Below are 11,548 nucleotides of genomic sequence, written 5' to 3' on the forward strand. Positions count from 1 at the left end.
TTTTCTTTATTTTTAAGAACAGAAATGTTTTCTTCATGCTAATTCTCAATCCGTAATTTTAAAGAACTCTGTTTTCTCCATTCTGCATATTGACTTTTCAAAAAGGATTTTATTTATTTACTTATTTACTTATTTATTTATTTAGAGAGAGCCTGAGCTGGGGGAGGGAGAGGGAGAGGATCTCAAGCCGACTCTGTGCTAAGCATGGAGCCCGATGTGGGGCTAGATCCCAGGATCCTGAGATCATGACCTGAGCCAAAACCAAGTCAGATGCTTAACCAACTGAGCCACCCAGGCGCCCCTCTGCATATTGACTTTTATACACAATTTCATGAGATAACGTCACCTGTCCTACATACTGTTTAATTTTGTTCATGAGATAATGTCAGCTGTCCTACATACTGTTTAATTTTGTTCTTTTCCCTCACAATGAAAGCATTGTTGCCCAATTTACGTACAGTATTACCGAGGCTAGCAGTAGTTTACTGCTTTTGTCATGCATAATGATTTCCAGTTTTGTCTAATTTGGATTATGACTCTACTAGCCCTTTCATTTTTACATTTTACATTCATTTTAATAATAAAAAAGGGCACCAAGCAACAAGATAATTAAATAAACACACAACTACTGCTGTATTGATTAAGAGAGTGATGGTGCCCAAAAAGAATGGATTGCTTGTCAAAAAGCACCATTACAGGAGGTCACAGCATTGTATGTATATACTAATTACACCTTCATAAAACTCATATTGCATATATACAATTAGGGAAGACTGGATGGACAAAACTGGTTAGAAATTAAATATGACAGCTAGAAATGTTCGTTCATAAATTGTTGGAGAGGTGATGTAGGAATGTTTGTTATATTAAGTTGTATAAACTTTGAAATTATGAAAGTCAAGAGTTATCTGAATTTAATATCTTTTTTAATAGAAATACGTGGTCCTTGGAGCATGTGGGTCGTTGCTTGCTTCCCTCCTTCTGAATTCTCTGCAGTTTTGCCTTTACCTCAACTTAAATGAGGTTTGCCTTCACTCATTTCTGCAAAGTTTGGTTAAAATTAGGGTGGGGAAAAAAACCTTTTTTCTCTCTGTAACATGTAAGAAGACCTAATCATATTTATTTTCTACAGCATTTCTCTCTTTCTAGCTGTCTTTTTGCGCTCTGATTGGGAACATTGGGATCATTTTCATCATGCCAACAGTGGTGGTAATGGACGTATCCCTTTCCATGACCCGACCTGTGTCGATCGAGGGGTCTGAGGAATATCAGCGTAAGCACCTGGCAGCCCATGGTTTGACGATGCTGTTTGAGCACATGGCCACAAATTACAAGCTTGAGTTTACAGCCCTCGTGGTTTTTTCATCACTCTGGGAGCTGATGGTTCCCTTCACAAGAGATTACAACACCCTTCAGGTACAAAAAGGAATGAGTTATTGTATGTACAGGGCCCAGATTTTTAGGAAGGAAAACAGTGTTATCATATCGCACTGAATATTTAGAACTTGGACTTTTTTTTTTTTTTAAGATTTATCCATTTATTTGGGGGAGGAGGGGAGGAGCAGAGGGAGAGAGAAAGTCAAAGCAGACTTCTTGCTGAGCACTGAGCCCAGTGATCTCACAACCCTGAGATCACGACCTGAGCCAAAACCGAGAGTCAGATGGTCAGCCGACTCTGCCCCCCCAGCGCCCAGTAGAACTTGAGCTTATTTAATGTGCAGTCTGTGGGTATAATATCTGAGTATAGCTATAAAACAAAGTTTCACAACCAGTAGGCCTTACACCTTTGGTAGAGCTTTGAGTTCAAGCTCTGAGTTGTTACCTTATTTTATTCTCTCGGTTTTCTGGAATTTTCTGTGGAAAGGAGAGCATGTCAGGATATAGTTCCCCATTCCCTAAAATTCAAGGTCTTTAAGTTCAATACTTTATTCTTTTCTATTTTCTTACAAAACTTGAGATGAAAAACAGCCCTTCCTTACCAAAACCTTCATTCTAGAGTAATTCAAAATTATATTTCCTCTCCAATAAATAGCCTTTGATTGATTTACAGATGCCAAGAAATTATAATTTTTAAACCTCAGTTGATAGGTATTAGTTCAAAAGGTGTTATCTGTGATATGCCAGAGAATTTACTTCCTGACAACATCTCTAAATCAGTATTTCCAGCACTACCTTGTAATAGTAAGTGTGGAATTAAAACAGTTTAATACTTGCTGGGCAGGTTAGAGATCCAGGATCAGTGTAGTTTGATTTTTTAAATGTACATAATAAAATTTTGTTAAATCATTTCTTTTACTGTCTCACCTTTTTTTTCTGCTACAAGCTTTTTTTAAAAATTGCACTGGATTTCTTGTAAATGAATAGTAAACTAAGGATTTTGGATGTTCAGCAGTTCTGAAATTTAGAGAATTGCTATCTGAGTCGTTCAGAGTAGTGGTTAAGACCAAGTGTCCTGGAGTCCGATTGACTGGGGTTAAATCTAGATTGTGACACCTCTAGGCCTGTGACCTGGGAAAGTTACCTCATCATTCTGTACCTTTGTTTCCTTGTTTTAAAAATAGTTTAATAATCTATACCTTACAGAGTGTTGAGATAACTAAATTCATGTTAAGTGCCTAGGTTGGTATTTAGAATATAGTTAGTACTCAATAATTTTTGTCATTTTTTTTTTTTATGTGTTTAAAAGTTCTTCATTTTAGTTACTTTCTTCAGGGTTCCCTTACAAAGCTAGGAACTTGGTGGACCATTCACTCTCACTTGATAAGAGAATGGAATAAAGGACGCTCCTAATTGTCCTTTGTGGTTGAGGAAGCTGGTTTTACCATTTTTCTTTGAGAAAATATGCTTTTGGGCTCTCAGAAGCACAATGTCCCCTGTGTAACATTCATGCTTTGAACAGTTTATGTTGTTTTCTAATAACAGTAAAAAATAATGAGCAATTTTATCTTTTATTCAATCAGGAAGCACTAAGTAATATGGATGATTATGATAAAACCTGCTTGGAATCTGCATTAGTTGGTGTTTGCAATATTGTTCAGCAAGAATGGGGTGGTGCGATTCCTTGCCAGGTAATGATCAATTCCTTTTCATTGCCCTAAGTTAAAACCATTAACCACTGAGGTGATTTGATTTTCTTTAGGCTCTGACACAGCACGCATTGTAATTTCTATAAACTACATTATACATTATTGGTATCTTTTTAAAAGAAGGCACTAAGTCAACACTAATATGCTCAGAAAACAGCACAATTATGCCTTAAGGAAAGCATTCTCCTAGCAAATTGGCTTATTGCAAACTAATATTGTTTGTATAAAACACAAAGGGCTCACAGTAGAATTTTAGAACACTCCCTGGAAGGGGTAATTATAATTTTGAGTGATAGAATTATAAACATCAGTATATGATAGTCTGTCTTCATTATCTTAATGTAGCATTTATTTAGCAAACATTTAACCATCTCAACTGAGTTTTCTAAAAAGTGATGCGTATGAATGTCATATATTCTGTTGCCCTTTACTTTGGGTCCACAATAGGTCCACATTAGCAAATCAGAACAGAGTATTAGAATAAAAAGAGAATTGGAAGTTTACTATAAGCAGGCATACCTTGGAGATATTGTAGGTTCGGTTCAGACTATCAGAATAAAGCTAACATTGCATAAAGTGAGTCCGTTGAAGTTTTTGGTTTCCCAGTATGTAAAAAATTGTTTACACTATACTGTAGTCTAGTAAGTGTATGATAGCGTTATGTGTAAAAGAAAATGTCCGTGCCTTAATTAAAAAATACTTCATTGCTAAAATGCTAACCAACATCTGAACTTTCAGCAAGTCATAATCACTGGTCACAGAGCCCCATAACAAAGATAATAATAATGAAAAAGTTCAAAATATTGCAAGAATTACCCCAATGTGAAAGAGACACAAAGTGAGCAAATACTGTTAGAAAGATAGTACCGATAAACTTGCTCAGGGCAGGGCTGCCATAGATCTTCAATTTGTAAAAACTGCAATATCTGTGAATATATTGCAACAAAGCACAAAAGCAAATATGCTTGTGCTTTGAGAAGTGGTAGTACATTTTAAAGGAGAAAACAGAAAAATCACTAAAAGGAAAATTAGAGTAATCTACAATAGGAGTCAGCAAGCTTTTTCTGTATTTTAGGTTTTGCAGATGTTTGTAACAACTTCTCAATTCCACTATCATAGCATGAAAGCAGCCATAGATAATAAGTAAATAAATGACATGGCTGTGTTTTCATAAAACTTTATTTACAAAAACAGACGTGGGCCACAGTGTATGATTTTTTGTTACATGGTCCAACACAGGTTCTTCAGTAGCGCCAGTGGCATCACTGGTATTTATTTTTTAACTAAAAATAAGATTGTGGCTGCCTGGGGGTGAGGGAAGGGTAGGGAATTGACTGAAATGAAGCACAAGGGAAACTGGGACAGGACTGGTCTTTATCTTGATTGTAGAAGTGGTTGCTCACTGAATGTAGTTGTTGGAACTCCTAGAACTGTATACTAAGAAGGATGAATTTTATTGCATGTAAATTATATCTCAGTAAACCCAACTTTCAGGTTTGTTTTTTTCTGACTACAAAACCACCTGTTTTACAGAGTATGAACTCATGGGTTAATGAAGACCCTGAGCTGCTACTAAAAGGTGAAATCATTTTAATAAATGCCATAAATGCCTTTTGATCACTTTCTTTTCAGAAATAAAAATGTTTGGCACCTTCATTAAACATTATTTATTTGGTAAATCTGTGCATACAGAATATCTAATGTCCTAAGAATATATTGAATAAATGAAATTTTGTTGTCAGTGTCTTCTGAACTGGAAGCTAGCGGGTAGCAGTTTCCTTTGCTGCTGCTTCAGTCGTTTTAGAGACGAAATTCAGAAAATATGTAACAAGCAAGATCTTGTGCACCACACAGCCTTCTGCCTTTTAATATTTTTTCTTCCTTTACTAAAGGAAGAATCTGAATTTGAGATGTCCTATACCCTGAGGGCCCAGGGCTGGGCCTGGATCCACTTAGGTTTGCTTGATGAGTTTTGGAGTGAACCAGGTCCAAACACTGTACTAAAGGTAGAAGTTATTAGTGATTGTTTTTATATTCAGTTACTATCAAATAGATTTGTTTTAATGTGGAATTTTGTTAATCAAGGTTTCAGACAGCTGGACTATGTCTTCATTATCTGAGTAAAGTCTGTCTCATTTTGACATTACGTGAAATATTTCATCACACAGTATCTGAAAAAAGTAGAGGCAGAAGTAAATCATTATATAGCAGTTGTTCGTGTAAGAGGAAATTGCCTTATATAGTCAATTGATTATCTTCCCAAAAAATGACATCTCTCCAGGGGACTGCCATTGAGCATTCTTGGGCTTTAGAAATAAGTGCCAATCTTGGTACTTCACATGGTTCTGTCACCTAACACTGCCTTATGGCCTATTATTATCAAATTACAAGGCTAGGGTAGGAAGAGCAAAAATACTACTACTCTGGAATGCTTGGAATATCTACCACCCCATAGGATCACTGAGGCAATGAGGAAGAAAAATAATTTGTAACTACCATCCATTGTTGGTATATTTTGAAGGCTTTTTCAGATTACAGGTTGATTAAGAATGTATTTTAAAGGTCTTTTATTTTTTTAAGTTTTTGGTTGTTTTTTTTGAGAGAGAGAGAGACAGAGATAGTGACACAGAGCATGAGCGGGGAGGAGAGGGAGAAGCAGGCTCCTCGCTGAAGGAGCCCAACGTGGGGCTTGATCCCAGGACCCTGGGACTATGACCCAAGCCGAAGGCAGACACTTAACCAACAGAGCCACCCAGGCACCTCTAAAGGTCTTACACATGTACATTTTTTAGAGTGGGGGAGGGACAGAGGGAGAGAGAGAATCTTAAGCAGGCTTCATGCCCAGTATGGAGCCAGACACAGGGCTGTTTCACGACCCTGAGATCATGACCTGAGCTGAAATCAAGAGTCAGATACTTAACTGACTGAGCCACCCAGGCACCCCTACAAATACATTTTTAAAGCAGTTGTCATTTTAATTGACCAGGGATAGAGTTTGTCATCTTTGAAAATAGTGTTAAGGTTTGGACTTCTGTGCTGATACTTCCTAGGGTCACATGTAAAATAGATCCACATGTCATTCTCGACATCCAGTGCCTTAGGTGCCAACTCTATCTAAAAGAGTCAGGGTTCTAGTTTTAATACAATTAAATAAGAATTGGTTATGATTTTAAGTGTTCATAGGCAGGTACTATTTTTTAGGTTTAATTAGATAAAATACAGAAAAGTGCATAGATCTTAAGTACATAGTTCACTGAGTTTTGACAGATGCATACACCTATGTAGCCACTACTCCAGTTAAGATCTAGCACATTTCCATTACCCAACAGTTTTCTCACCTTTCCCTTTCTAGTCTATATCCCCCTACACCCCACAGCTCTGGTCTGATTTATCTTAGCTTTGTTGTACCTGTTGTAGAACTTGATATAAATAGAATCATGCAGTGTGTGTCATCTTTCACTTGACCAAATGTTTTTGAGATTTATTCACCTTATTGCTTGTCTCCCTGCAGAGGTGGGTTTTTCAGGGTAAATGCCATTAGGGAGAAATGAGACCACTTTAAATAAATATGTGATTTCATGTACAAATCTCTCACTCTGTGCAAACAGGTTGTTCTGGTGACAGATGGCTGTCTTGGCATTGGTAGAGGTTCACTGCGGCATTCGCTAGCTACTCACAGTCAACGAAGCGAGAGCAACAGGTTTCCGCTCCCTTTTCCTTTCCCATCTAAGTTATACATCATGTGCATGGCAAATTTGGAGGAGGTAATACTGAGTTCTCTTTAGTTCGATTAGATACACTTTAGGACTTTATTTTTAGTATATTCCATTAGTGTTGTATTGTATATACTATAACATTGAACTCCACTGGTTTCAGCTGAGGCTAATCACTAAATTTGGAAGGACTCTAGGTCTCAAATGCTCTTTGAAGATTCAGAGTGTTGTCCATCTCTGGAGACCTAGCTGGCTGGAGTTATTATCCATCCTGCTTCCCACAAAGACTTTTCAGATGCATAAGAGTTAAAATGTTCTTTTTGGTGTTAGGCATTTACCTCATTTAGGAATTCTTATGTCCATTGCACCAGAAATATTGACAGAGATGTGCTTGAACTTTTTTGGTAAAGTAACACTATTCTGATGTATGTTTTATTAAACTCTACTTCCTGGTTTTCCCATTTATTTGGGAAAGTTACTGAACCTTTCTTCACCTCAGGTTTCCTATCTGTGAAATGTAGATAATGATGGTTCTCACCTAAAAGATGTTAGCAACACTTTGGAGGGAAGATAGTGTGTAAATACCAACTGTGGTCACCTCTGAGAATCTTTGCAAAACTACTTCTGAGTAAAATAGCTCTACTGGTATCATTTTATATAGCATTCCTCTTGGTAACGTTGAATCAAAATTGTTATAGTTATTTTCCCCTCAGGTTGTTAAAAAAAAAATCATCTCTGTTATTTATTGCCTGTATTATTTTGACGGGTGTGACCTCGGTGTGCTGATAATAATCTGGCATTGTGTGCCACTTTAAAAGGGTCATCTGTTGTGCTTTGTAGCTTCAGAGCACTGACTCCTTGGATTGCCTTGAACGTCTCATAGATTTAAACAATGGTGAAGGGCAGATTTTTACTATTGATGGCCCCCTGTGCTTGAAAAATGTACAGTCTATGTTTGGGTGAGTATAGACTTAGAGCTTTTTTGCCTTCTTACAATCTGTTATTATAATTTGATATTCAGCTATAAGATCTATTTCACTATTTCTAATTGTTGTCATTTCATTTTCCCCGAGTTGCACAATTTTCAGGTAAAATGACTGGTAGTAGTGATTTTTAAAAGTTCATTCCCTTTTAAATTAAGCATGACTAAATCAATAATGCCTGTAGATACTGACTTCCTACAATGACTCAGCAGTTTCAAAAGATTAACTTGCTTTTGGGCTTTTCAGAATTGAAATTTCCTCACCAAAAATGTCAGATTTTGTTCTATTTCACAAATGGTCAGATGATAGTTTTAGAGTTGACTTGAAGGGAAAATAAACTTAGCATCTTGAAGAAATTACTTGAAAAAGATGGTATGTATCATATAAATACTCTTCTTATAACAATTAATCATCATATTCTAGAAAACTGATAGATCTGGCGTATACACCTTTCCATGCTGTTCTCAAGTGCGGCCACCTAACCGCTGATGTGCAGGTCTTCCCCAGACCAGAGCCCTTTGTTGTAGATGAGGAAATCGATCCCATCCCTAAAGTCATCAACACAGGTAATGTGTTTTTTAATTTTCTTCTTAGTTCTTTTGTTATCTTTACTTTCTTGTAACTTCTGGCTTTTTCACTATCTAGGAGGGTTGAAAAGAAAGGTAAATTCTGATACTAGGGTGTATACATTTTGGATGGGAGGAGGCATTGCCAGAAGGGTGGCAGGCTTGTGGTCTTCCATGGTGAGGTCATGAGTTAATCTCTAATCCTAGATGACTATAGCCACAAATTACTAGAGTTGGAAATCATGACCAGATTCACTAGCCATGAAATCCCTGAAGTAATTCTTAATAGAGATTGGTTAGCGTGATAATTAAGATCATCTGTGAAGAGCTAGCTTCTAGACTTGGCTGTGTGATTCTTCCTGTGTGATCCTGGACAAGTCCCTTCCTCTCATTCTGATTGGCTAGGTGAGTGGAATCTCTAGATGAGTCATGGTCTCTCTGAGGTCTCCGCTCTGATATACCATACCCCTCGAGCGCTGCTGCTTGTGTTTTGACTAAAAGAAAGAGACGTGCTACTGCTTTTCCCTGGTTCATGCTGGAGGTGTTGTGCTTAGCTGAGATTGGCAAAGTGAGTCAGAAGTCACAAGGAAGAGTGGAGAGGAGAGTTGTCTCCAGTTGGTGGGTGGACCCCTTGAGTGGTGGGCACACATTCAGCCGTCACTGTTTCAGTCATCGTTGCATCTTCAGGGCCTAGCACAGCATCTGATGCTTAGTAGGTGTTTAGTAGGTAAATGTCTAGTCAACCAATGATTAGAATTAAGTGCACGGTAAATGTTCATTTCACTCACGGGTGCACAGATTTGTAAGAGTCTGAGAGTGAAGGGCTGTGCAAAGGCTTTTTATTTTTTGTGCCTTTAGACCCTGGCTGTCTGGAAGTCGGACACCCATCTCTTTCATGGTAACTGCTGCAGTGTGTTAAGCTGTGCCAAATGTTTTGTTGCCTTCAGACCAACTAGATTCTACTTCCCAACCTTTTTTGATGAGTAACTTTGAATAGGTCCTTTCTTTTCCATATAAACTTTTAGTCCAAGATCATTGTCATAGCTTATACTTACACCACTTTGAAATGCAGGCCTTTTGTTACTCAAATGAAAAATACATAACTGCTTATGCTGACTCATTTGTTATTCAGCTAAAGAAGGTAATGGCAGTAAATCTCCAGAGAAGCAGATTTCCTGACGTATCAGAAGTACAGTGTACTCACCATGACCCTGATATTTTTAAAAATCGCTTTGAGAAGGGCGCCTGGGTGGCTCAGTCGGTTAAGCATCTGCCTTTGGTTCAGGTCATGATCCCAGGGTCCTGGGATCAAGCCCCACAGGCTCCCTGTTCAGCGGGGAGCCTGCTTCTCTCTCTCTCCCTCAGCATGCCACTCCCCTGCTTGTACTCTCTCTGTCAAATGAATAAATAAAATCTTTTTTAAAAAATTACTTTGAGAATATGAGGATGTCTGTGCCTGGAAGAAAGACTGAAAAGCAGTTCAATAAAATATTAATAGATGTTTCTTTTGATGGTGAATAATGAGTGACTTTATTTCTCTTCTTTACAATATTTAGTGTTTTCCAAGTTTTTCTATTTAATCAGAAAATAAACTTCTAAAAAGTACTTTGGGATAAAACTTTTATTTTTTACCTATTAGGTTTCCAACAAGTACTCTGGGTCTTTAATGCAGCTTCTATAAAGCAGAGAAATCATTGTCATATTTAGACTGCTACCTTGGGCTTATAGAGAATGTATTTCTTTCTCACGGAAATAATTTGCTTTACGGGTCCAAGGACGGCTGCTCCCCCTGCAAGGATGGAGTGGTGGAAGTGCTTGACTCTGATGCCCCCTGCTGACCTGAACATCCCTGACTAAACAGAGGGATTGGATCTTTAAGCTTTTGCCTTGGCTGGGGACCTAGCCTCATAAAAATAAAGTCTAACTGATTTGTTTTATTATAACTTAAATCATTAAATGAAAGGCAGTTATTCTTGTTTCCTGAGCTGTTTAAAATGGAGATTATGAGTCATCCAGAGAAACTTCTAATAACCTTCCTTGTCACATCTGAAATGCTCACCTAAACACTGTATTTGTGAAACTTAGTACGTAGAAAATAATGTACTTCCCTATCCATTAATTAATTCTGTGTTGATTCATTCTTTTCAGATTTGGAAATAGTGGGATTTATTGATATAGCTGATATTTCAAGTCCCCCGGTTCTGTCCAGACATCTGGTCCTACCAATAGCACTTAACAAAGGTGAGTTCTCGTCCTATTCCAGTGATACAGATGAAGCATCTTATGAGCTGAAGTTTTTCTTAAATGTATATAGTTGATAGTAGGATAGCACATTTTGCAGAATTAGGGGAAAGGAATAGTTATTGGATTTGCTTTTTTAAAAATGGAATGTTGTCTAATATACTAGAAGACCATTTCTGCTATTATAATTTCACCACCATAAAAGAAACCCTTTAGTTGTCAATCCCTAGCTTCCCATCTCCCTTAGCCCCAGGTAACCACTAAATGTCTTTTCTGTTTCTATAGGTTTGCCTCTTCTGGATGTTTCATATAAATGAAATTCATATAAAATGTGAAAACTGATTTTTTTTTTTTTTTTTTAAGATTTTTTATTTATTTATTTGAGACAGAATGAGAGAGAGAGCACATGAGAAGGGGGAGGGTCAGAGGGAGAAGCAGGCTCCCTGCCGAGCAGGGAGCCCGATGCGGGACTCGATCCAGGGACTCCAGGATCATGACCTGAGCCGAAGGCAGTCGCTTAACCAACTGAGCCACCCAGGCACCCTGAAAACTGATTTTTATATGGACATAGGAAAACCAGAATAGGAGTTTTTCTTACTTATTATAATATTCCTTTATAACCGAATACTCTCCTTCCAAGGCTAGAAACAAAAAGGAGTATAACTGTGGTTTGGGACTTTAGTAGCTAATCTTAGTCTGATCTTTTCACAGAAGGTGATGAGGTGGGTACTGGCATAACTGATGACAACGAAGATGAAAATTCAGCCAATCAAATTGCAGGCAAAATACCCAACTTTTGTGTCCTGCTCCACGGCAGCCTGAAAGTGGAAGGAATGGTGGCAATAGTTCAGTTAGGGTAAGGAACTTTGTTTACCTTTCGTTGAATGAGGGAGAATCAATGTACAAAGTGAAGTATTTCCCAGACTTTTCCTTATCACCTTTTTCCTCCCCCTACCATA

General features: G+C 37.7%; 1 protein-coding gene across 9 annotated transcripts in view; it reads left to right on the forward strand.

Moving 5' to 3' along the window:
• INTS14 (integrator complex subunit 14) overlaps nucleotides 1–11,548 on the forward strand; it is a 28,325-nt gene that overhangs the window by 960 nt on the left and 15,817 nt on the right. For 4 of the 9 annotated variants that reach the window (XM_078079189.1, XM_078079194.1, XM_078079195.1 and 1 more), the window contains exons 2-9: nucleotides 1,133–1,416; nucleotides 2,961–3,068; nucleotides 4,979–5,092; nucleotides 6,695–6,850; nucleotides 7,640–7,758; nucleotides 8,206–8,348; nucleotides 10,497–10,589; nucleotides 11,301–11,445. In XM_078079189.1, the coding sequence (XP_077935315.1) occupies nucleotides 1,195–1,416; nucleotides 2,961–3,068; nucleotides 4,979–5,092; nucleotides 6,695–6,850; nucleotides 7,640–7,758; nucleotides 8,206–8,348; nucleotides 10,497–10,589; nucleotides 11,301–11,445 (1,100 nt within the window). In that variant the 5' untranslated portion in view covers nucleotides 1,133–1,194. Of the gene's footprint in view, nucleotides 1–933; nucleotides 1,024–1,132; nucleotides 1,417–2,960; nucleotides 3,069–4,978; nucleotides 5,093–6,694; nucleotides 6,851–7,639; nucleotides 7,759–8,205; nucleotides 8,349–10,496; nucleotides 10,590–11,300; nucleotides 11,446–11,548 lie in introns of all 9 variants that reach the window. The other 5 variants (XM_078079192.1, XM_078079193.1, XM_078079191.1 and 2 more) reach the window with 4 other exon arrangements.

The sequence above is a fragment of the Halichoerus grypus genome, chromosome 8 (genome assembly GCF_964656455.1).
Source record: "Halichoerus grypus chromosome 8, mHalGry1.hap1.1, whole genome shotgun sequence".
Classification (NCBI taxonomy): Eukaryota; Metazoa; Chordata; class Mammalia; order Carnivora; family Phocidae; genus Halichoerus; species Halichoerus grypus.